Raw genomic sequence first — 26,127 nt, forward strand, 5'->3', positions numbered from 1 at the left:
TTTGAGAAGTAAAGAGACTGAAATAATTGTTTATGAAATTGCAATATATGGTTAATTTAGAAGAAAAGAAAGATTCACAGACATGCTGATTTTTAAATCCTTTTCAACAGAGTTGCCTGATACAAAGGCCATGAAAGACTGGTTGTTATTAAGTGAGATCACTCATGGCATTTCTTTTCCTCTTTCTAGCCACAGAAAAGGCAGTAAGGAAAATTAGACTGACAAATCTTCCCTTAGATGGAAAGAAAAAGCAGAGCAAAATCTCACTCGTGGAATTTCATGTTATCCCATATAAGGCCAAGTTTATGCAGCATATGCATCAAAAATCCTAAAATCCTGGGTGTTATGAAATCACCAGGACAACTGCCAAATGCCAGTTTCAAGGCATCTGTAAGAGGCTAAGACAAAATTCAGGGCACTTTGGGATTCCAGTGCATGGTAAGCTGCACTAGAATAAATGGCACAACAGATTAATATTTCATGTCTATCAAACTAAGGCATCTTTTTTTGACAGGGGAGAGACCCGGCAGAAGGGAAGGGCTGATCAGCTAAGCCTCACTGCCAGCAATGGGATGGTTTAGTGCCCTCTGACCAGTGTGTGCCACCCACAACATTCCTGTTCTGGGTAGGCCACCACACAAAGACCAGGAGACTCAGAGCCCCAACCAACCTGACCTTGAACGTTTCCAAGGATGGGGCATTCACCACCTCTTTGGGCAACCTATGTAATTGTCTCACCACACTTATCTTTTCCTTTTATCTTGTCTGAATGTAGCCTCTCCCTTTTAAAACCCTTTAAAACTCCTTTAATTGCCCCTTGTCCTGTCACAACAGGCTCTGCTAAAAAGTCTGTCCCCCTCCATGCCTGGTAGCAAAGCACAGCAGAGAGATGGCAGGTGTCCCTCCATCCTTCAGATCACTTTCCTTTACCACTCCCCCTAGCCAAGTCCCTGGACCTCTAGGCTTTGGAAAAAACAGCCAGTGCCAGAGAAATGATGGCCAATTCTTTCATGCCAGTGTTACAGTACTGACCAAGGTGACCTTCTCTCCACTGACAGGGGTGAAGCCCCTAGGTGGGAGCAGAGGCACACTGCAAACTAGCAGCAAGACAGTGGCAACAGGCCCTTAAAAAACACACAGATGTTGCTGTAGCGCTGAATGCAGTCTCCACACTGTCATCTAGTGGATTTAGTGGTGATAGCCAGAGCTCAGTTTAATACTACACTGTAATTTCATTGAACATAACTGCAGCTTAAACTTTTTTTTTCTGTATACTTTCTGCCATTTCTCATCCAGTTCTTCTGTGATTTCTCCTTTCTGAATCCTCCTTTTACAATAATTTTATTCTCATAATTTTAAGCCTTTAATACAACAATGCCTTTTTCTTTTGGGTTACTGTAATTCCCAGGCAGGCTATTTCCCCACTGCTAGCCAGTGACTGCAGAGTCTATTTCCCTTTCTTTTAGGAGACTCTAGCTTTTCCTTAAATTAGGGTAGAAATATGTTTCTTGTCTGTGCAGGGCAGAATAAATGCCCTTAGAGATTTATTATGAGTGATGCAAGTACCCTCTGATACCCCTCCAGGCTTCAAAGACAGCTCTACAGGCTGAACACACTGGGTCTCTGTAGCTACACAGTGCCTCTGCCTCTCCAGGATCCAGCCCCACAGCTTGCAGGCTCCTGCTCTGAGAAATTGCCAGATAAATTCAAGTACTACAAACACAAGGAAAACACAATTATGCCAGTTATGTTTGCCTAAACCTAACAAGTATGGAACTATGATAAACCTAGCAGGTATGATAAATATTAGCAAAGAGAAGTATAACAAGCACCCCAAAATCCTGAGTTGTCCCAATTCAAGAGGGTCTGCAAGATGCAGCTGTTGGGTCCACGCTAATGACAGGTGTCCCCATGTGTCAAGGTGGCATGGAGGTGTTTCTCTTTGCAGCTGTGGATTCCCAGACAGTGGGATTTTCAATGTTGATCCTATTTTGCTAAGCCTACCTCTTGATATTTGATTTTCCCTTTCATCCTCTAGGTTGTAGTGACCTGTGACCTTCTGTACTTGCTCATTTATGGAGCCAGATTGCTCCTCATTCTTGGGGAGTCAGCTCTGAGTCTGTCCCAGAGGCATCCCCCCACTCTATCCACATCCCACAGCTGCCTTCCTGAGGAGTCAGCTCCCCAGGCTCACCCAGAGACAACTGATCCCTTCTCTCTTGCTGTGCAGCTGGTTCGAGCACTGGGATTTTGCAACATCAACCCTATGGCCTTACCAGATGTTAAATCAGCAATTAGCTAAATATATTATCTCCAGGTCAGCAATTCTCTCACCATTTTGCAGTTATAGTAAGTCTGTGATTTGACCAGTCTCTGTGCTACAGAAGAAATGCTAAATATGTTTGTGCTGCTTTGGCAATTTTGTCAACGGCCCATCTCAGCTCAAAGGTCCCTTTTCTGTGACCCTCCACTGCCTGCAGCTTCTCTTACAAAAACTCAGAGAGAAGGGAAAAGGATTTGTCAGAAATTGTAAACAAAGGATATGAGGCCATTGACGTGCAGCAGAAAGGAGAAATGCAACTTTAAACATTCAGTCTACAAACAGTTTACAAATCACGCTCCAGACCAGCTTTTCTTCTCTGCATCTGTGCTTCTGCATTTGTACCAGAGGCTCTATCGAAAACCTCTTGGATGAGTGCAGGGGTTATTTTTAATAAAAAAATTTCAGTTTAATAATAATTTTAATGAGCCTCTGGGAAAAAAAAAAAAAGAGAGGCATCTTCCACAGGCCACAGTATTGATTTATCAGGGAAAGAAACCCATTGCCACATTCATGGCTGACTTCTAAATAAAAGCTGGGAGTGCAGGAATCAGTCAGCCTTCTCTAGAGAAACCTGGATTGGCTTCTTCAGCAATTAATTTTCAAGAATTTAGATTCAAATGATGATAAGCAAATGAAGAAGGACATGACACAAAAAGGACAAAGAATTAGGAGCTAACAACAACTGCTAGAAATCAAGTCTGTGTTAGACCATGCTAACAGGCAACCACTCTCTTGGAGATGACAGCTAATCCACCCTGTCACCAAGCTTTTAACAGAAAACTGTCCCTGATGAAAGGGCCACTGGAGTAACAGAAGTCAGGACAGGAGAACAGTTATTTCAGAACAGAATTCTCCTTCTGTATCTTATCATGGATACACAGACGAAGTCTCCCAAGTAAAGCAAGTAGATTTACTTGCTTTGGTACTTGTGCTTTAGCTCATTTTTGGGGGGAAGCAGTGTGACACCTTGTTCTGCCTTCACCACTGGGAGCTCTCCAAATAGGTTTGAGTTGTTTTACTCCCACTCTAGGCAGAGCATCCTGCTACATGGTGAAACTTGCCTCAGGGAATTTAACTTAATTAATTTCCAATTATTAAAAATATTTGAGCAGTGATTTGAATTTTTCTTTCAAAACAAACAAACAAACAAACAAACAACAACAAAAACCCCCAACTATTTATGCAAAGGTGCACTTTTTCTCCCCCATTCCAGGCCCGGCTTCACTCCATCACCCCAGGCACCTCTCCTCCCCCTCTTGCAATCACTGCAGGGTGCAATACACTCAGTTCTTTCACTGAGGCAATGGGCAGAGCAGGGCTACGAAAAGACAACAGGGATTTCTTCTGCTGGAATCCCAGAAGACCTCTGACCAGCTCCATATAGAAAAGAGCACCTGCAGGTATAGCATCCATGTATAGTTCTCATCAACTATGCCTTTGGCCCTTCTCCTGTTCCCAACACACAGAACAATGGAGTGAGTGAGGCTCTCATCAAAACACTGCGGAACAGCTCTCTGCAGTTTCTTACCTCCCTTGCCACAAAGCCTCCCAGGAGTACAGAACAGCTGAAAGCCCCTTGCACTAAACCAGAAGAGTGCCTCCCTCACAGGCAGCAGTGGGGCTTCTCATCTTACTGCACTTTCTAATCCCTGAGAGCCTTTCTTTACACTGTGTATGCAAACTTATCATCACAGTACTAAATGAGCACAAGTCCACTCAATCAGTGAAGTTTACAGAGCCATTAAACCCTAAGAACTTACCGTGTGTATTGAATAGTCACCTCCAAATAATAAACATGTCAATTTTGTCCCGTGCTCTCTTTCCCATACTCTTTCTATAAAAAGTATATTTTTATCCTAACATTTTAAAATTTAAGGTTTAGAGACTCATGCATCTTGTCTGCAGGTGTTTAAGGTCTTGCCAGAGATGAAATTTGCATTGGATGTACTTGCACATCAGAACAGGTTCAACCACAGTTAGCTGCATGAGATGAAGAGCAGAAATGCTGAGATGCAGCATCAGGCTTCCCTATGGAAAGTTTTTCTTGCTGGCTCCTGTGACTGCCCATTTATCTTGTAGTTGCTGGAGATGCCCACAGGTGAAACAGGCAGTGCTAGAGACAGTTGTATCTGCTCTGTATCTGTCTGTCAAGCCAGCATGACCACGATAAGGTCTGGTGTTTACATGTGACATTTATGCACATATCCACAGTGCTCATTCTGTGGAGCAGATGGTCTCCAGGCGTTTCTCTGTAGGTACTCATTGCAGCACTAACACTGCTCCTTACAGATGTTTTCCTTCCAACAGCTGTCTGAATGGATAGTGGCCAACTTATGAACCACAGCAATTTACTAAAGAGATTCCAGTATCAGCAAAAAGTCTATCCCAAAGATCCCAGCCATACCAAATCAGTGTAGGCACAAATCATGTAAACATTGTCACAGAGTCAAGATCTACTTCTTGGTATAAGGGAGGAAGAAGACACAGCTGCATCCACTGGGACTCAAAACTGGCATTCTTGCTTATTGGATGCACAAGATCAATGAGAAGACTTCTACAAATATTTAGAACATAAACATCATGGGTTAATGGGTTGAATAATTTCCTACCGAAAAGAATTCACTCAAGCATTTATGTCAGCTTCATGTATCAGTGTGCAGAACAAAACTCAGAATTAATTCCTGACAGGAATTCCGTGTTGCTTGTACTGAGTACACTTAAGGCTGCAATAAGTCTTCCTTCATGAGGGCAGTATAATACATGTAACTAAACTCTCAAGAAAATGAAAAAACTTTTCAGAGTTGACAACATTATTACAAAATCCTCCAGTGGCAACATTCCCCACAGATTAATAGTTTGGCATCCAGAGAGAGAAAGAAACTAATAAACTTGCAACTACCTCCTTTTAACAAAGAAGATCCACCACTTATTTTAAAGCTGCATTTCCCCTACAGGAATATCGGCAATGCCTATTTAACTAACTGCAATAAGTACAACTTCATATTTTTAGAACAAAAAAAAAAAAAAAAAAAAAAAAAAAAAAAAAAAAAAAAAAGACAAGATGTAGTCCTCAAAAGTTTATTTCAAGTATAAAAATTGTTCAGTAAAGTATCTACAGGTTTTTTTGTTCAGCATAAAGGTTCAGTAAGATAGAAAGAATCAAGTACCAAATCTCTGTAAAAATACTATTTCATTTTAAATTTTGAATAACAGTGAAAAGGCACTTAAACAAAAGATAGCCAATGACAAATACAACTGTTATGTCACAGTGAATGTGTAAGCAAACATTATCTAACACTTTATAAACAAAGAAATTAATTACAGTCTAGCTGAACTCAACAACATAATCCAGACAAGAGTGAATCCGAACTCCCTGCACTTCAACGACAGAAGTGCAGAGAAAGAGAGAAAGACAAGCAAGAGAAGTCTTCAGTAAACTAACGGTCTGCAGCACTGTGTTCAAACGAAGAACTCAGAGTTCAGTCCATACAAGCTCCATAAAAACAAATGTAACAAAACTGGGTAGCAGCATAAATACTTCATAAATGCCCCTGATCTGTATGCTTGCATTGAGGGGTTTATATTTCTATTCCCAGTTTAGGAAAAAAAGTTTTTACAAAAACAGAAAGCCTTTTTAAGAAGCAAAACCATCAGACTACTGTAAGTGGGAAACAGAAGTGCAATGCTTGGGAATCCACTGCAGTCCCTTTGCAGCAGAAATATTTTTCCACTGCCAGCAATGGAAAGTATAATAAGTAGAAGGTTTTGAGAATCAGGAAAGAAAACAGGCTGTGAATGTTTAAATGAGTGTGGGTTTTTTTTTTTTTTTTTGGTCAAGATTCAATGAGCTACTCTATCTTAAAAAAAAAAAAAGAATCAAAAATGCCAAAAGAAACAATACGTTTAAGTCAGCATTTACAGCACCAAAGAATATTTGGACAATAAATACAGAATAAGATGGTAATTATTCACAAATATGAGGAAATAAGGAAGGAAATTTTCAATGCCCACCATAAAACTGTGGGCTTTTACAATTATTCAGCAACATGAAGTAAACAGAAAAAAATTCATCTTTAGTGTTGGCATTTTTTTCTCAGTAAGACCTTTGATAGAGGAGTGCTATCAAGATTTTTGCATCTTTTTTTCCAGATACATTTTCCTGTAGGTCTGAAACATCTCTTTTGAGTCTTTGACAGGAATGTGAAGAGTCTCTCCATCTGCTTCCAGGATCTGTATAGCTGTATCAAGGGGAATACTGTCCTCAGCTGCAAGACAGACAAGCATGTTAAAGCAAGAGTCTCAAAGGACTCTACTCCTTATGCATGTGGCACCTAAGACCTTCCAGTGTCAAAAAGGATGCCACAAACTTCCTTCCTAAAGCACCAGGCATTCCAGATTTAAAACAATCTCCAATGCATCTTTAAGCACAAAATGGCTATTTGGGTGTCTTCACAGGAGAGATTTTTGGAGAGTATTAAGAAAGGTCTGACAGAAAGCATGCATTTGTGAAAGGAAGAGAAGAAGCAAGAGGAAGAGCTAAAATGATGGCAGACCAAAGCCCAAGGACACAGGCAACAGCAACAAAAGATGCAAAGGTTGCAAACTATGTTAATTGCAACACCACAACACAAGTACCAGCATGCAAGCCCTCAGTTCTAAAGCTAAGAAGCAGATAGCAACAAGGCTACAGAATGCATTTTGTTTCCTGTTAGACCACTAGAAAAACAAAACTAGAGCTAGAGAGGTACCTAAAGCAAAGAAACAAGGACAGCTGGAAGCAACCTCACCCAAGATTTACAAAGGATGGAACAAACAAGATCCTGAGATGAAAGTTGCCACTGTTGTGACAGTTGATCCCTAGAAGGTATAAAAGACCATCCAAAAAGCAATTTTCCATTCAAGAGTAATGAGGAAGATGTAATAGTGTAGTGGCCCCACTTTTCCTCTGGGTGTCATACAGATTATCTTGTCCAGACTACTGGGACACACAGGTCCTGGAACTTGTGAGCACAGGTGTTATGTGTGGACAGCAGCAACATACTGTGAAAGCCAGATTTATTTTAAAAATCACTTTCTGTTTTTGCAGTAGATTCTGCTACATCACTTTCTATATTATAAAGCATGAAAGAGTCTTTATATACAATTTAAAACTGTATTTAAATTTACTAAATGTTACTAGTGCTACATCCAAGTTAATGGCACAGGAAAATTTCAACATTTCCAACATATTCATAAAGCAATAAAAAGATACACAAATCTTTGAGACTTGTAAGTCTATTCTGTGGTATCCATTTAATCAGGAGAATGAGTAAATAATAATTTTAAACGTTTTATTAAGGTTTACTACTGTAAAGCAACATCTAAAACCAAGCAAAGAGGATTTAACTTGTATTTCAAATGGGACATTCAGGAGTCACTTCACCTGTAGAGACCTCTTCCACTTTCTTTTGCTTCACTGGTTCACATTTTAACCAATCTTCTTTTTTACTCTTGACACCTAAAAAGAAATTTTCAAAAAATGTTTCTGAGGTTCCTTTATCACAAGTTTTGGCCTCTATTCAGCATTAAATTCTAACACACATACTAGCACACACAAAAGGAAATTTCCTTTGGGTATGAAAATGACTCCAAGGGTTGATATATACAGCTTAAGAAAAATAAAATACAACATTTGACATAATATGCTTCAGAATGCACCATGTAAAATGTTGAAAAATGGGGTAGGGAAGAAGAGAAGGAAAAATGGATGTTTAAAGCAAAGACGGCAAAGATTATGGGGGCTATGGGCAGGATATGTCTGGCCTATGCCACTCTATTCCTCAGTGTCACAGATCTCTCCCCGCTCTGACCAGCCAGACTATGCACAACCAGGTGAACAGTGAATACAGATCAGATCACCGTTGGTAACTATGCCAAGGGAATCTACTTTCCACAACCAAGCCAAGCTAACTTCTACAATACTGTAGAAAGCTTTCTCCCAGAGTTACTTGAAACTGCCATGCTCTAAAGTATTCCAATTTCATTCTCTAAGACTTACAGAAAATGGAAAGAAAACTCCCATGTTCTTTTTCAGCTGAAGACACAGCTGTGGTCTGTCAGAGAGCAAGTTAGGATATCTCAGCCTTCAGCCTCTACAGTCCCATGTTTTCACTGTCTGTAGCTTTGTGCAACATGAATTTAAAAACAAATACATAGTTTTTACTTACAAATGAATATTTAAGAGACCATCATACCTTCTACAACGACTTTATCTCTTTCTGGAGAATTCTTTGCAGCTAAGCTTTCTTCACCAGGGGCTGGATTTCTGAACAGTATCTCTGGACACAGCTTGAACTCAAGGACTTCCTGTTTGCATGATTTCTCAACTGTCGAGACAGACACATCTTTTTTTGAGTTGCTGCTTTGTGACACTTTGGTGGTTCTATGCCAGACGGGTCTGACAGGTGATGTCTCTAATTTCGTCAGATAGATGCGCTCCTGTGCTGTACGTTTAAATGCCACTCTGTTCAGGTAGTGTTTCTTGGGTTCCTTTTGAAGATGCAGCTTTAGTCTGTTATTTCTTCTGTTTAGGTACAGAAGATTTTTATCAGGAAACATTTTCTCAGAGCACTTGTCTTTGTTTTGACCGTCGAGATGTCTTTCTTTGCTAGAAAAGAAGTTTTTAGACATGCTAGAAGATCGAGCCCTTTTTCTCTGCAGTTTAAGCACAGAGCAATCTGCTAAGGAACTCCTTGGTTTCCAACCATTTTCTCCATTCAGTTTTTTAACTTTGTCAGCATTTAGCAAGCAATTGTGCGCAAGCTGCTTAGAACTCTTTCCTTCAGATTGTTTCAGTCTTTCCTCTTCCAGCTTTGGTTTCTTAAATTCTCTCTTCCCAACCATATTTTCCTTCATCTTCCGTTTGTATGGCTGCTCCTGCAAAGGATGAACTTTCATAGATTTATGCTGCGAATATTTTGTGTGTCTTGATTTGAGGTCTACAGTGCTACTATCTGAGAATTTTACAGCATCAGCTCGGTAACTACTCAATTTTTTATGTTTTATTTCTGCTGGTAATTTCACTTGCTCTTTGACACTAATTCCTACGTCTTGCCTAAGCACCTCCTTTTGTTCCTTACAGTTTTGTTCTTCAGCTGAGTTCTCTTCACAAGTTTTAATTTTTTGTCCTTGATTGACTTCAGAGTGCTTAATTTCAACAGTTTCTGACTTCACAGATTGGTGAATGTCTGTTTTGGATTTCATGGTCAAACCTGGTTTGGTTGTATCTTTTGAAAGGGACTCAGTTTTGAAAACTCTCTCCTTTTTTATGGACAACTTTGCCATGTTGTCTGCATATGTATGATCAGTTTTTTCTGGTAACTCCTGGGAGGCTGTCTGGTGCTCTTTTTTGAAAAAATTAAATTCTTTACTTGACACTTGGGTTCCTTTGTCAATTTGCAGATGTTCCTTTGAACTGCTGCTTATGTATTTATCAGCATCCTGGTTTTCAAAGGAATTAACTGGTCCAGTTTTTTCCTGCTGTGTTGTAGGCAGTTTGTATTCATTATCCACTTTCAGCCTAGGTTTTTTGTTCATTTCAGAAGTGTATTTGCAAATATCTTTATTTTTGCTAACACTGTCTGGGATTTTTTCAGAAATTGTCAGGTCTCCCACAGCACAGTTTTCCTTTTTCAAGGTATCAGATTGACAGTTGTTTTCTTCTGTCTCTGCAGAGTCAGTATTTTCAGCTTTTGAAAGCTGACAATCCTTTTTCTCTGAACCAGATGTTTCTAATTGAGAGGGACAATGTGGTGTTTTAAAAGCTACAGATACACCACCCATTAAAGGGCAATCTTCACTTTTTTCACTGGGATTAGAAGTTTCTTGTGGGGTTTTCTCCTTCTCACATAGATCTTGACTAGGCTGGACACTGCCTTCAAGGTCGTCCTTGTCAGCTGAAGCCTTTTCTAACTGTTGATTCACTTCTCTCTTGCTGTCACTAGAGGGACACTGGTTGTGCCCAGGAGACAGTTCTTGAACCTGATCAGATCTTACCGCTGCAATTTTAGTCTGATTTACTGGGTCCTTCAAATGAGAATTCTTGTCACAAATTTTAACCTCTTTTTGAGACCGATTCTCTGTCCCTTCAGCCACTGAACGATGTTGTACTGCTTCTTTTGTTAGCATATCAGCACCTTCAATGCCATATGGAAACTCTTTCACTAGAGAAAGCAGCTGATCTTTTAGATATTTACTAGGTTTTGCTCCAAAAAAGTTCACCTCCTTTTCCGTGCTATTTTTACTGGGCATGGAATTTTGTTTACTGTGGTCTCCTGAAACAGCAGGTGCATTTGTTTTAGCAGTTATGCTGATAGAGGAATCCAATGAATTTTGAGCTAACTTCTGATTTATATTAGCAAGACTTTCTAAGGAATTTTCAGGATGCTTGAAAGATGCCTTGAATGACATGTTTTGTTCAGAGGTAGAAAATGCTTTAAGAGGATTGCCACTGCTTTCCTTCTCCAAATGACTTGATGTTTCTTCCAACATCTTTAGCAGCAAGCTCTCTCTTTGGGCAGTGTTATTGCTCAGCTCAGTTTTATTCAAGTCCAGATGTTGTTCCTTTTGCCTTGCACCAGATGTGTTTCCTTCTGATGCCTGTGTCTCATAAATTGACTTGAACATGCCTGCTATTTGTGGGTTATAAAATTTATCACCTTCAACAAGAGAACATACGCTAGAAATACAAAACATGTCATTTTCCAGCACAGCTGTGGATGTATCTCCTTCCTCTAACACAGCCTGCTTGTCTTCATGGTCTCTTGTACCTTCTTGAGAGATTTGACTACAAAAATTTATGCCTGATTCAGGAAGAGGAGCCTTGTTTTGTAATCCAAGCTGCAGATTTTTTCTTGCATCTTGTGCAGATTGACTAACTTTCCTTTGGTTTTCATCACCTACTTTGATCTCTTGCAAATCTGAGTCCACTTTTTGTTCCAGAACACAATCACTGGGTGATGACCAAGCATTTTCTATTGTTCCTTTGTCAGTATTTGCCACACTTAAACCATTTTCCCCCTCTTCTTGCAAGCTAGATGTGCTCCCCAAGTTGATCGCTGGATAGGTTTTACCTTCAGGTGTTGGGATCTTGCCTGCCTGCTCATTTAGTGTTTTTTGTTCACAAAGGACTAAAGGAGAGACAACTGCAACTTGAGGTTCAAAATTTTTTATCAAATTGGAAGTCAGTGTATCAAGTTTTTGTCCCACAGAAGTAGTTGTTACAGGCAAAACAGCCTCATCCATGCTAGCCAGAACATCCTTTTTTTCTCCCTTCTTTGTGTTTTGATTGGAGGGTGAAACCTGATTTGCTGTGGGGCTTTCATTTGATTGTTTATTTTCCACACTTACAGATTCTGGTGGATACTTCCCCCACAAGCGCAGGCATGCAACCAGCTCTTCCATAGAGTAACTACAATTGCTCTGGCTACAGGATGCATTTTCAGTGAATGGCATTTTTTTCTGAGTTACCTCCGTCTGCAATTGAGCATCACCAGATGCAGTTGTTTCTGATGCAGGAGACTTGGTGTGAGCCACAGATGCCTGCTCACCTTTCAGACTTTCTACATTCTTCTCACTAGTGTCTTTTAGCAAGCTTCCACCTGAGACAGATGTATCGAGCAGTGGTTTTTCACTACACAGGAGATTCGTCAGTATTTTATCAGCAGTAGCACCAGCTGTCTTCTCTTTCAGCACATTTGTGCTGCTCAATACGAACTGAAGGAATGATGAGTTCTCGGGGCCAATTTGCAGAGTCTTTGATGCAGTCTTGACAGAGCTCCCTGCTTGAGTAAAACACGAAGCATTGTTCGAGGAAGTCACAGTTCCTTGAGAAGAAGCCAAGGCGTGCACATCCCTTTGTTCCACAGTGCTATCAGGATTATTAAATTGAGCTGGGAGTTTGCTCTGAGAGGGAATAGGAGTGAAGCTTGATGAAAGACTTCCCTGCTTCACCTGAGGGTTACTTTGAGTCACCTCCAATTTTCTGTTATCAGCACTGGCAAGGCTTTTGTCATTTCTTTCTTCATGTGGAACCATGAGTGTGGGCCTCTCTGTCCTCACTGCTTCAGATGGGGAAGGCTGTACATTTTGTTTGGGCACACATGGAAGACAATTAGAAGGAGAACGTGGATAACTAGGAGGAAGAGGAAGAGTATTTTTTTCATTATAGATTTTTTTTTTATAATTATGAACCGTTTCAAGCAGGACAACCCTTTTTTTAAGACATTTCAGCTTTTCAGCCTCCCAAGCTAGTCTCTCCTTTGTAATTCCTGCTCCATGTGTTGCTGCTGCTGAAGAAATCTGAGCATTAACAGGCCCATTCATCAAACTGCTAGTCTGGCTCTCTGGAACTGAAGCAGGATCACTCAGTGGCTTTGAAGAAAGAGCTTCTATTTCTTTCACAACATCAAGCAGTTCTTTGGGAATGCCAGGGGATGACACAGAACTTTCACTAAAAGACCGATTTGCTGTCACACTTCCACTTGGATTACAGACATTCCTGACGAATTGACTGACTTCTCCAGATTGCTGCTTCTGACAGTGTTGCTGAATACTGTTATACCCAGAAGCACTTTTTGGATCCAGTGAGCACCTCTGCTGGTTAATGTTGTATCCATTCGGTACATTTTGCATTTCCTGTGGTACACCCATTGAAGACTGTGCAGCAGGTCTTGAAACACAGTTGGCAGGCAACAAAGATGGTGCAGAACATCCTCTAGGAGCTTCTGCTCCTACAGCAGGTGTTGTCTGACTCTGCTGAAATTGTGGCATCTGTACATTTGTCCCAGTATTTTGATTCACTGAATACAAAACTTTACACTGATTATTGGAATTAAATATTTGGGGTTGGACATGTTGCCCGGAAGTACCAAGAGGAAAAGAATTATTCTGGGGATGAATGCCACCTTGATGTAGTGTTCCAAGTCTCAGGGAATTGTGCTGCAGCATTTCAGGCTGCATGTTGTAAGCATTGGTATTGGTGTACTGAGGCTCCCCAAGCACGTTCCTTACATTATTTCCTGTGTTCATTTGAGAGGACATGGGAGGTACATTTCTGCAGGGATAACTGTAGGGATTAGAGACTGGCCAAGAAGTCGGTGTCATCTCTGGCCGCAAAGGCGAATTCTGAATGGGAGGTTTTAGACCTGTTACGTACATCTGTGGATGTCTTTTAACTGAGTATTTTGACATAAAAAAATTATTACCAGTTACAGATGCTCCTGGTGAGGTTTGATCTGAAGTTTTGAATCCTTCAGCATTTACAGGAGGGAAGGCAACATTGATAGTTGGCATATACACGATTTGGTTATTTTCAGCATGAGTGCATGCATTTTTAGAGGGGTTGACATTTGTCTGAGGAAAGGCATGTCCATTGGGAAGTAACTGAGTGAAACACGCTCCTTCACTTTGCAGGTTTGTATTTGCATCAGCATTCTGGACTGGCCTTACATTCCAGTCCATCTTTTCTTGTTTTCCTTTTCTTCAGGCAAAACCAAAATGCTAAAAAAAAATTTTACAAAAATTACAACCTTTTGATCGAGACCTATTTCACTTACTAAGAAGTGATTTAGAATGCATCATGAACAGAACTGTTGAACCTAAATTGCTGGGTAGGAGAGCAACCCCACCAGCACAACCTGTGGACATCAATACTGTCAATGTCAAGTTGCATGAATTGTTTCCCAGAACACAGTAAAGTATAAAAAGAAAAGCAACTAACAACTCTATTGACTATCTAATGACTAACAAAACCTTCAAGTTATTCTGCTAATTCTATTATCTATCAAGCTTTCACTTTAACAGTAGATTGCTGTTATTTAACATCTTCATCCAAAAACAATGGGAAAAAAAACCCAAGGCATGTGTATAACATGACACAATAAACAATATTTAAGAGCTGAACGAAAAGAAATATCTATAGAATAAATTACCTACAATAAAATATAGGCCAGGGTTTTCAGACAGTAAGACTCAATTTCAATTTCACCTTTAAATACAACAAAATTAATGGAAAAATTACTTTCAGTTTAGTAAGAATCTCTCATAGTAATGTGGCCCACTAGTTTAATTTTGAGGAGTACGACTGTGCCTCTAGTGAGCTACAAGCTAAGAGCTCCTAATTCTGTTGGTAGCATTAACTTACTGAGCTGGGAGAAGGCATGACGCATGGAGATGACAGCAACACTTCTGCTACTGCAGTACTTACACCTTCGAGAGCTGACAAAGTCACGTATCTCTAAGTCTTCATGTGTTATATTCCAGAATGCACATGGATTACCAACTGTAGGACGTGGGGATATAATTACCAAAGTGATTAAGGCTTGTGCTCACCAGAAGGCCCTGCGGGACAGGCACAGCTGCAGGCAGGACAGCTGGAAGCCGGAGGGCTGAGAGGCAGTTAGGAGCCAGGAGACACTGAGCGAATGACAGTTGGGAGCCAGATTGGGATTGGCTGGGGGAGCACGTGGACAGCGTTTGAGCAGGAAGCTGATTGGCTGAAGGAACGCATGGACACCATATGAGCAGGAAGCTGATTGGATGGTAGAACACATGGACAGCAGCATGGCAGATCAGCCAGCCAATGGGTGCCTTCTTTCTATTAAGTTCTGTTAGGTCTCGGTTTGGTTTCAATTACGTCAGGTAGAGATTAAAGGTATAAAAACAGTGTGATTTCTACAATAAACTGATCTCCTTCAGCTGCATAAGGGAGTCTGTGTCACTTTGTTCCCCATTGCTGTAAATGGCTGGCCCAAACTGGGACCTATAAGGTGGTGCAGGGTGCGCAGTCCGCTCCAGCTGCAACTCCCACTAGGTCAAGGAACCAGCCAGGAAGAGTCCGGAAAAGGATCCAGGGAAGGATCCAGGAAGAGTTCAGGAAGGAACTCAGGAATATAAAAGTGCGCACACCTCACCTGGACGGTGAATAGACAAGTGGGAGCACATGGACACATGGACACGTGGACACAGCATGGCAGATCAGCCAGCCAATGGGTGCCTTCTTTCTATTAAGTTCTGTTAGGTCTCGGTTTGGTTTCAATTACGTCAGGTAGAGATTAAAGGTATAAAAACAGTGTGATTTCTACAATAAACTGATCTCCTTCAGCTGCATAAGGGAGTCTGTGTCACTTTGTTCCCCATTGCTGTAAATGGCTGGCCCAAACTGGGACCTATAAGGTGGTGCAGGGTGCGCAGTCCGCTCCAGCTGCAACTCCCACTAGGTCAAGGAACCAGCCAGGAAGAGTCCGGAAAAGGATCCAGGGAAGGATCCAGGAGGAGTTCAGGAAGGAACTCAGGAATATAAAAGTGCGCACACCTCACCTGGACGGTGAATAGACAAGTGGGAGCAAATATGGGAGGTGGAATATCCCTGGAACGAAGCAGGAGCTTTGTGGCTCCTACATCAGCAATCTATTAATATGGCTGATGTGAAACTAAGCACCCTGCTGGACTGGGAGTCTAATCACATTAAAGATTTTCCCTTTAATGGACCCCTTAAACCAGAAACCTGGCAAGCGGTAGGGCAGAGATTTTTCACTACATGAGGGACAATCATGGCAGCCATTAAAGGAAGTCACATGAATGTCAGCCATTACACGGCTTCGGAAGCTGATTCCCCTGAACCCTCAGCACCACCAGAACCTGTACACAATCCCAAGATTGACCCAAACCCCACAGAATTGCCTTATCCCAAGATTAACCCAAGCCCTGCAGAACTGCCTTACCCTGATAAAAATCCCTGCGTGGCTGGCCCCCTCCATGTGGAATTCCCATATTGCAAGGGGGCAGCGGGCTCATTCCCTGCCCAAAATGGCGACACAGTAGTCCAGCGATGGCAAAAATGCCGGGAAGCCACCACGAAGGAGGGCGAACTGGCAGTCGCTACAGCCTGCCCAGTAATATATGTGCCAAACCAGCGCCCAGCATACCGAGAGCTAGACTATAAAATAATTAAAGAACTGGGGACGCTAGTAAAAGAAAGTGGCTTATCCTCCCATCAGGCCCTAAGCTACCTAGAATCCATCAGTACCACATACGTCCTGACTCCCCACAGCTGGAAAAGCATAATGAAAATTAACCCAACAGCAATGCAGTTTGCAGTCTGGCTAACCGATTACCGAGAGCTGTGTACAGCCCAAGTGCTGCAGGACAGAAATTCACCAATCGCCATTGCGCAGCTGAGCAGAGAGAATGCTTTCGCAGTCCCTGCAGCACAGGCAGGCTACCCGCCTGATGTACGTGATACCGTCGCTCGCTTAGCCCTGCAGGCCCTGCGGCGACTCTGGGGACGGGTATTGATCCTAATCTTCTTTTGCTAAGATTTTACAGGGTCTAGCGGAGTCGTTCATGCAGCTCCTGGACAGACTGCATGCCATGGTCTCCCAACAAGTCAACAGTGATGAGGGCAGAACTATTCTGTGGCAGTAGCTTGCTTTCATAAACATGAATGAAGATCGTAGAAAAGCGCTGTTTGCTGTTCATAACCCATGTACTTGTGACATAGCAGATATGGTTAGAGCATGCCGAAATGTGGGAACTGCTGCTTGTAACACTAACTCTCTGGCAGCAGCTTTAGCTGTGCACTTCTGGGTTCTGGACATGCATGGAGGAGTCAGAGCTGGCTGGCCCCAGGATGGGGATTGGGGTGAGCAGGGGTCAGGACAGTCCTGGCAGGTATGTTGGCAGTGCTCGGCTTGCTGCAGGTGGCCTGCAGCGCCAGGAGCCCCCCAAGCAAGCCTCTGCTGCAGCCCTACCCCCATGGCAGCACAGCCCTCAGCACAGCCACAGGCACATCAGGGACTGCCAGCCCATCAAGTACGGCAACGTCACACACAAAGCGTGGCCCAGTGACAACAGCACAGCCGGCCCGGTGGCTGCCACCAGAGCATTTGTATCGTACATCCACCCAGAAGCAGCAGCCAGAGCACGGGGCCCTTGGCAGCAGAAGCAGCCGAGCCGCGCTCCTCTGAGGCACAGGGCCGCCTGTAGCGCGTGGGCGGCTCCCCCAGTGCAGGCACTGCCATACCACAGCTGTCACTGGGGGCTGGGCCAAGCTGCAGGGATATCACTGCCACAGCAGCTGAGTGACAGCTGGGAGTGAGGTTGTGATTGGCTGGAGGAACACGTGGACAGCGTATGAGCAGGAAGCTGATTGGATGATAGGACGCATGGACAGCATATGAGCAGGAAGCTGATTGGATGATAGGACGCATGGACAGCGTATGAGCAGAAAGCTGATTGGATGATAGGATGCATGGATGGCAGCACTGCAGCTGAGCCAGCCAATGGGTGCCTTCTTTCTGTTTTACTCTGTTAAGTTTTTAGAGACAGTGTTTTCAAAGCCAAACACTATTTCAGCCTTCAAAAATGCACAAAAAAGCACAAAAGCCTGTCACCTTAGACCAGGACGGGAACGAAAATGACTCCAAATCAAAGGCCAGGAGAATGAACTCCGATTTATTTCAAAAGCATCGCTCTATTTATAGAGAATATCATGCAGACTAATTTCATTGGTCTTAAGAGTAAAAACTTCTCACATCATTGGTGTGCAGTAAATGATGCACGGTGGCAGAACCTATCTATAAACAATGTGAACGACAAGATAGATTAGAGAATTATTTACATTCTTTCCCAACTGTCTCCCAGGCTCTCGCCTGGTTAGAAATCCTTCTCCTTTTCTCCCTGACTGAACTGAGAACATCCACAAAAGCCCCCATGACAAACTACAAGAATGAATGTCTGTCTGCACCTCAAAAAGCTCTTCTCAATGTGGTCAAACCCAGCTAGCACAGAACACCTTGCTTTGTGCAGGTGTTAAACAGTCTCTAAACAGAATGTTTCATGCCATTTCTCCCGAATCACCACGGCTCCTGACTTTCCTTCATGGGCTCTTTTAGATTTTAAGACTCTTCTGATTTCAAATTTGAGAATGAAAAGTATCACTTATATCTAGCCTATAAAAAACAAAGGACCCAGTGTTATAATTTAGTAGGTGTTATTTTCAAGATTCAAAGACAGCTCTATCTTTCTTCACTCTTTTTCTTTCTCTGCTCTCATAAGATACCAATAACAAAAGAAGACAGGAAAATGAAGTAACATATGAAATTCATAAAAAACATCAACATCAGTGTCCAGGCAATACTTACAGTGATGCAGGAATCTCAGTGAAGAAAACAGGCTTTTGCATCCAAGGTAAAGCTTTCAGGCTGCTAATGTTTCACTGGGTATTTCCTGAAAAATGATTGGGGATAAAATAAAATCACATCCTTGAATTAGACAAATGCAGAGGAAACTTAAGATATTTACATTTTCTGGGAAGTGACCCTATCCCAAGCTCCTGGAAAAGGAAGATGGACATCAAGTTTGCTGATTAATGATTTCGAAAAGGGAAGCTGGACATCACTACCATACATTAATGATCCTAGATAATAGAAGCTGGACCCCACCATCTGGACATACATCCTGGGATGTACATCCTAGGATATTGAAGCCTGGAATAGATCACAATAAAGTATAGAAATTGGAAAGGAACCAGACATCATTGTCATAGATTTACAATCCTAAAGTATAGAATTGTGATGTCAAAAGGTAGAAATAGAAGCTGCTGCAAGCTCATGTAAAAATAGGAAATAGAAACTACTGGGGAAAGCTTATGAATATGCATGAATATGATCAATAAATACCAGCAAGCCCCACAACCGGTGTGTGGTTGGAGGGGAAAACCCCCACCACTGTACCCAGTGCTGTCTTTGCTCATATGTTACCATATTAATTAATAAATTGAATTGCTGCTTGATATATTGGTTGAGTCAAGCTTCTCATTTCTAACAGAAGGCACCTTGTTGGAATCTAATAGGTCAGCAAATCATTGAAACTCACTTCATTGCTTGGTAATGGCTAGCGTACATGTCCATCAAACTTTTTTCTTTCTAGGTATGTTTACATTTTTTCTTCACGGACTCTCATGGGATAGACTCCTTATTTTTGCAGGTGCAAACTGTTCTCTCACAAAAATAGATTGTTATGCAAACTGATTCTCATTCTTATGATTCTTTTCTCATGAGAACTCAACAGGCCAGCCTAGCCAGAATAGCAAGGCCTAAACCATGTTTTACGAGGACTTTCTTTTACAAGGTTTTACATATATGTACCACCAACTATTTTCTGCTATGCTCGTTCTGTCATCCTGCCTCCTCTGTCAGGATGCAGCCACAGTTACCACCAAACACCTTGTGTCAGTGTAGTTAAAAACCCCCTTAAGCCTGTGCTAAAGGGTCCTGACCCAAGGAATCTTGAAAGCCTCTTTAGCTCCAGGCACACAGAGCCCCAACACTTGTTTCACCAGCTTTTGCCAACAAGCCCCTATGCTGCACCTTTTCCCACCAGGGCTTGAGCAAGTGCCCTAGTGCCCCTCCCATCACTTCATCAGCTGGAAACCCCCCCAGCCCTTGGTTACCCAAACTTATCAGACATACAGGTAGCATCCCAGACAGAACCTGATGATCCTTCTCAGGTGCCATGGAGGGCACACCTTACAGAGACTTCCCATTTGGAGGCAGATGGCACCATCAATGGCATCATCATCATCTGTGTGTCCTCATGGCAGTCAAAATTCTGCCTTCAGTTGATCATAAAGGAGAGGACCACTTCTCTCACCCTCTGCAGTAGTCCAAAGGTTTCAGAAGCCCCTTCAGCCCTTCCCAAAGTCAGTCAAGTGCAACTTCCCTAAGAGCCAGCCAGCCTGAGGATCTGTTTTTGAGAGGTTCTAACCTCTGCTGTGGAGTAACTCCAATACAATTCTGTTCAGGTCTGCACAGCAGCAGTTTTTCACTGCAAGTAGCTGCAGGGCTATGCACCAAAAAGAGCAGCCAAGTAACAGCCTCTGCTGAGTTGAACCTTGCCCAGCTGGGGCAGTGACAGAGTTTATATTTATATACCTCTGTGTTACATGCCTTGTTTTTCACAGGACCTCAGGTACATGTCAGATAAGCAAGATGCAGTAAGCTACCAGCAAGAATGGTAACATACAGACTGCTTCAGATAAGCTTCAGACAGTAGGTCCTTTTACAAATATTTCACTCCAATAATTTGGCCACTCTTACTCAGTGAGGCCATGCTGCAGATATTTCTAACTAGAAAGGCCTACAAATGCCTACGAGGCATTAGCTTTTTTACTTCCACAGACAGAACCACTCATAGACCAGACCTTCCATGATGCTCCAGGGAAGGTACAATCTCCTGGTACTTCTGAATCAAACTCCCCCTACTTTGGAGACTCTGAGATGCACCTCCCTACCTCCAGTGACCCATCACAGGTTAACACTCTGTAATCCTACAAGCCCCAAAATTCATCATGTCTCTTTTTAGAGCACTGAAGAAACAGTGAGTATTCACTTGCACCCCTTCCCCTTTTAACAGCCCCAGCCAGTCAGCTCACAAGTCCAGTGGGTCCTGGCATCTGACCAGGGCTACTGGAACAGGACACTCTGCCTCCGTGGGGGTAAAGCAGCCCAAACAATACCCCGATTGTAAAAGTTGTCAGTGATGGATGGAGAAGGGGGATCATGCTGCACTTGGTGTAGAACAATGCTGAGACCAACCTGGTTCAATAATCCCAAAGCTGAACATTCTGAGGATGTGAGGAACAATGTTTCCTGGCAGAAACTGGCACAGGGTGAGAATATAACAAAATTCATGATAAAGCAACCAAGAAGTGACAGTACTGATAAATTGCCTGACACTGTTGAGCTAAAGGCTGCTGAGCTGAAACAGCAGCCCAGAAATATCTGACTGACAGTGGATTGCTATAAAAACCCAGTCTCAATTTTTAAGAGCAGAGACTTGTTACGAACACATAACTAAAGGCCTAGCACTGGGTGCTCCAATAGTCTACTTGCTTTCAAAAGAACCAGCCAGGTTCACAAGTACTATGGTTTACTAAATGAAACAGACATTGCTCTTTTGCAGTGCCAGCAGTATCTGCATAAACTGCAGAGCAGCTAAATATAGCCCTGACAATACAATGGCAATCACAAGCTCAATTTCTCACGTCAAAACACTCAGCACAGCCGAGGAGACAAGTCTTACCAAAAGGTGCCCCTTCTGCAGAGGGCGAGGAAAATGTGTCCCTACAATTTTCATGTCAAATTCTCATCCCTCAGCTAAACACAAAATCAGGGTCCTTTTATACCTTATTAGCCATTATTGTGCAAAGTGCTGTGGGTGGTCAAATTTTCTGTTCTTGGTGGTTGTGCCGTATGCAGTATTTCTTGGTAGGAGGTATACCTGGTAGCAGTTGTACAAAATGTTTCCTGATATTAAGACTGCACTGATCCTTTCCCACTTTGTGTTCCTACCTGATGTCATGGCAACAAAAACCTCCATCAGGTTTCCATGTCTGCTCTGATCACTGATGTGTGGGCCCCATCTCATACTGAGCTTTGCTATTTTCTTCACTGTTTTATTGTGCTTGACTGTTTTATATGTGCTTCCAACACTCTTAACATACCCCCTTCTAGAAGTGTGTGTGGAGATTCCTCCTCTGATTGGGACGCCTCCAAGATTATTTCCCAAACCTGAGTTAAAGAGATATGCCCACAGACATTGGTATGAGTGAGCAACATCAATCTCTACTTGATTATTTTGCCAGCTTTATTGTCACTGTAATTACAGTTAACTATCTATATTGTGTAATAATTAATTCTGATTAAGGTCCTTTAGTCTAACTAGTATTATGATCAATATTATCATCAGTATTAATACCACATAAATAAATAATTTTTTATATTGGTTTGCCTTCCTTTATCCTGTGGGATGAAGTTGTATAAAGGTTCAACTACACCTGTGGAATTCTTTAGACATAAACCTTTGAGTAGGTCTGGATCTAGGACTGGATCCAGCCACACCCAGACTCCTCTCTGAGGAGTTTAGAAAGCAAGGGCATCCTTTCTGCACCCTGTGACTCAGCAGGAGGGCACATGTGATAAACCTTGTGTGAAGCTTCCATTCTGCCCGTGACAGCTACCTAGGCATAAATTTTGCCCCCTCTCTGCCTCATACTACAGTCACAAAAGTTGCCAAAACAATCAGTGCCATCTACCTTTCCTCTTATCTATGCACACTCAGTTTGGACATTAAAGACATTCCTCCAGTGTCCCACTAGGCCTACCAAGCTCACTTTGCTTGTACTTGGAATGGCATTAATTATACCTTTACTCATTTACCTCCAGGCTATGGCTATCGTCCTGCCATTGATGCTAAGGTAGCTCAAGCAGTATTAGCTGAAATTTCTGCCACACCTGATGTCTCTCATTACCATTATCTTGCTGACTTTCCTAGCACATATAGAGGGGACTCTTACACAAGCTTTGATTCCAAATTTCAACCCTCAAAGAACACCAGGAACTTTTCATCTTCCTGGTAAATGCCACGGTCCTGCCCAGAATGTGAAGTGTTGGGGTAATTTTTAAAGGAATCTTTTTGCATGCCAGTACCAAAGGTATTTCTGAAAGTGTCTCGCAGTCTTTTTTCTTTACCCAATCTACTCCCTCCTCCAAATGCAAATATCGAGTTTCTAGGTTCTAAACTTTCATCATGAAAGGCCCAGGTCCTAGTCAGCTGGGCTTACTCTCTATATTCCTTGCTGTGTACACATTGCACCCAGGACTGGAGTATGAGGCACAAACACTTCCAATCCTTCTCCTAAAAATATTCAATGATATCAGTATCTGTTTGTGCAATGGTATCTAATAACCATTAATTATAATTATTAAGCTAAGCAACTCATCAAATAACTGTACTTTCACCATTTATGTGCAATACAACACACACTGATGACAGAGGCAAGAGTCAATAAAGTGGATTGACTGTAGTCATAGGAATGAGCTCAACTCCTTGATCAAATTATTGACAGTTTGGCTCAGGCTCACAAGGAAGTAAAGGCCTAGGCCATGACCAGGTCAAGGACTTTTCTAGTTCCAACCTATTCTTTGAAAACCTACATAGGAACAGGGAGACACAAAGAGCTTTGATGCATAAGAGTTGGGAACACCAGCCAAGTGAATAAGACATGAATACCAGGTAGTTCTTCCAGAACTAATTACTAAGGAACAAATGAAGTTGTGGGTGCAAGGAATTTCATGCCTACCTTTTCCATGGCATTTAATTTGACTGAGAGCCAACCACTTTATTCCACAAATATGAAAGCCCAGGTGAGCTTTTTTTTGATCTCTCCCAGCTGCACAGTTGTAACCTCTCCTTGAGCTGGGTCACCTCTAAGTTTCTCCTCGAGGCTGAAAGACCCCTTACCAGCTGCAGATCTCAGGTGACTGATATTGTGCATAGCTTTGTATCATAAGGCATTAGGATAATATATTAATACTTTTGAATTATTACTGTTACTGTATCTGTACAGTAAGATTAAACCTTGCCAAGGCACTTTCTTAAGCCTCACTTTTACATCATTTTATTTCAATAAAACCACTTTTCCAGCCACATGTGCCAGTGGTTCCCTAAGTGGTCTAAATCTTCTCTGCAACAAGTGTAACTTAGGCATTCACAATAGCTCTAAAATATTCTTATTCACTGCTAAAAGCTCCCTTTAATAGAGCCAAAACTCTAAACATACATATTTCAATGCCAGCCAATGTGATCACAGCTATTTTGTACCTCTGCAGAACACAGTTCAGCAAACAGAAGATTCTAAGAACTGAAAGGACAAAAGTTCAGTTGCAGGCCACCAAAACTTTGCTTTCCTGTTTCTACTTCTGGACTTGTAGCGGCATGTCTCATTTAACCCAAAGTATTTAAATCTAATTCAGCACATCTGATTTATGGTGTTATAGAAAAACAGCCTGAATCAACTAAACACACACAATGAAAGGAGTACATAAATATCCATAATTCTCATTTTCCTCTCTTTATAACTGTATTTTAGGTACTTTTTAGATGTCACAACAGCACCAGCACACAGGAGTTTTCCTGCCCCAAAATTCTTTGCAGTTACATAGGAGATAATTTGTTGGAAATTGCCTTAATCTCAGATCGCAAATCAATCACAGAATATTTACAGTAAACTTAAGCATATGTAGACTAGTAGTCACTTCTCTTTGCAAATTCCCATTCCACCACTTCCAACAGTGTATTTCCCCCTTTTACCTATCAACTTCTGACAAATCCTGATGGGATTCATCCAATAGTCGTTAAAGAGCTGCTGATGTCATTGCAAAGTCTCTCTTAATGGTTTTTGAGTGATCTTGGGAATCTCAAGAAGTCCCAGCTGACTGGAAGCTGGCGAACGTTGTCCCAGTTTTCAAGAAGGGCAAGAAGGAGGACCCTGAAAAGTAGAGGCCTGTCAGTGTCACTTCAGTGTCTGGTAAAATCATAGAAAACGCTTTTCTGAAAGGCATAGAAAAACAATCGGAGGACAACAATCATCAGCCACAACCAGCACGGCTTCATGAGGGGAAAGTCAGCTTGTCATCCCTGATTTCCTTCTACAACAGGGTAACCCCCTTAGCTGATCTAGGAAAGCTAGTACGTGAATCTTTTTGGACTTCAGTAAAATGTTTATAGGATGGTTATGTTTTACTCCTGTAGCCTTCATGTTGCACCAGGCTGTCCTTCTCAGCCTTCCTTTTTGTTTTCAGCATTGTCTCCTCCCAACACCAGGACTCTTAATGGGATTTTATGCAGTGTTATCCAATACTGAATAAACAGTATTTCTCAGTTTGTTAGTGGGGATTTTTGTTTGGACATTAAGTGAATACACTTCATTCCCACAGTCTTTAAAAGTTCAGGTGCTTTCTCTTGCCTTTGGCATGCCTTTTGGCTCTACTATCAACAATGGCAACTCAAGAAGCTGCATTTCCCAATCAAATTTTGCAACACCTGTCTGCGGCCACAGCGTTGTGCCCAGAGAAGCAGAGCAGCCCAGCTCCGTGTGTGTGGCAGGACATCCCTCTCTACCACAGATGGCTGGTGCCTATGGAAGAGATAACCCACGCAAGGCCAAAGGCCTGGCAGGGGGACACCGCTGGTGTCAGGAGGGCTGACACCCCCAACTAAGAATCAACATCTTGGTCTGGAGAGAAGATGTGGGAAGAGATTAAGAAAAGTAAATGTCATTGACCAAAAGACACTGCTCTTTACAACTGTAAAAGTGACACAAATTATTACAGAGATAGAAACCTCTCACACACTCCCTAGAAATGTGTAGGGCAGCTTCTCCTATGAAGCTTGGACACATCTTTGTAGATACTTTTCAGAAATTGACAGGAAAGATTTGATGTAAGATTCAATGTATCTTACCATCCAGTCGATCAGCAAGGATGGTAAAATATATTGAATCCTAATCTATATTATTTCGTTGCTAGCTGTAATATAGGTACCTCAATCACGCTGTATTGTCTATCTCCTAGTAGTGTCTCTTTGTTTATCCTGTGTGGTAAGAAGTGAGAGTTAAGTCTTATGTCTGCTTTCCTTGGTCTATTCAATTAATTATTCATTTTGCAATAGACCTAATCAGTCATTTTTAAGAACTTGAGAAACAAGAGAGAGTTTTGGGGTGTTGGCCACCTCAGTTACATTACTGTCGACTGTCAAGGACCTGGGCAGAGGCAGGGCCTGGTTCAAACTCCCCTCTCCATTTGTAACAGCACGGTGACCCCAGCCCATGGGCAGTGCCCAGCTGAGGCCAGAAGGCTCTGAGTCACACCAGTCCAGAGGCTTTGCCTTACTGTCTTCTGCCGAGGAGAAGGCAAAGTGCCTCC

The 26,127-nt window shown here is 42.1% G+C and overlaps 1 protein-coding gene across 7 annotated transcripts in view; it reads right to left on the reverse strand.

The window, feature by feature from the left end:
* Positions 1 to 26,127, reverse strand: part of RESF1 (retroelement silencing factor 1) — a 34,396-nt gene that overhangs the window by 1,205 nt on the left and 7,064 nt on the right. For 3 of the 7 annotated variants that reach the window (XM_068190876.1, XM_068190878.1, XM_068190877.1), the window contains exons 2-5: positions 18,501 to 18,589; positions 8,557 to 13,861; positions 7,746 to 7,820; positions 5,388 to 6,588 (exon numbers count right to left, since the gene is read on the reverse strand). In XM_068190876.1, coding sequence (XP_068046977.1) covers positions 6,446 to 6,588; positions 7,746 to 7,820; positions 8,557 to 13,822 — 5,484 coding nt within the window. In that variant the 5' untranslated portion in view covers positions 13,823 to 13,861; positions 18,501 to 18,589 and the 3' untranslated portion in view covers positions 5,388 to 6,445. Of the gene's footprint in view, positions 1 to 5,387; positions 6,589 to 7,745; positions 7,821 to 8,556; positions 13,862 to 14,692; positions 14,737 to 18,500; positions 18,590 to 24,514; positions 24,853 to 26,127 lie in introns of those variants that run through there. The other 4 variants (XM_068190875.1, XM_068190874.1, XM_068190880.1 and 1 more) reach the window with 4 other exon arrangements.

This window comes from Anomalospiza imberbis, chromosome 5, assembly GCF_031753505.1.
Source record: "Anomalospiza imberbis isolate Cuckoo-Finch-1a 21T00152 chromosome 5, ASM3175350v1, whole genome shotgun sequence".
NCBI lineage: Eukaryota > Metazoa > Chordata > Aves > Passeriformes > Viduidae > Anomalospiza > Anomalospiza imberbis.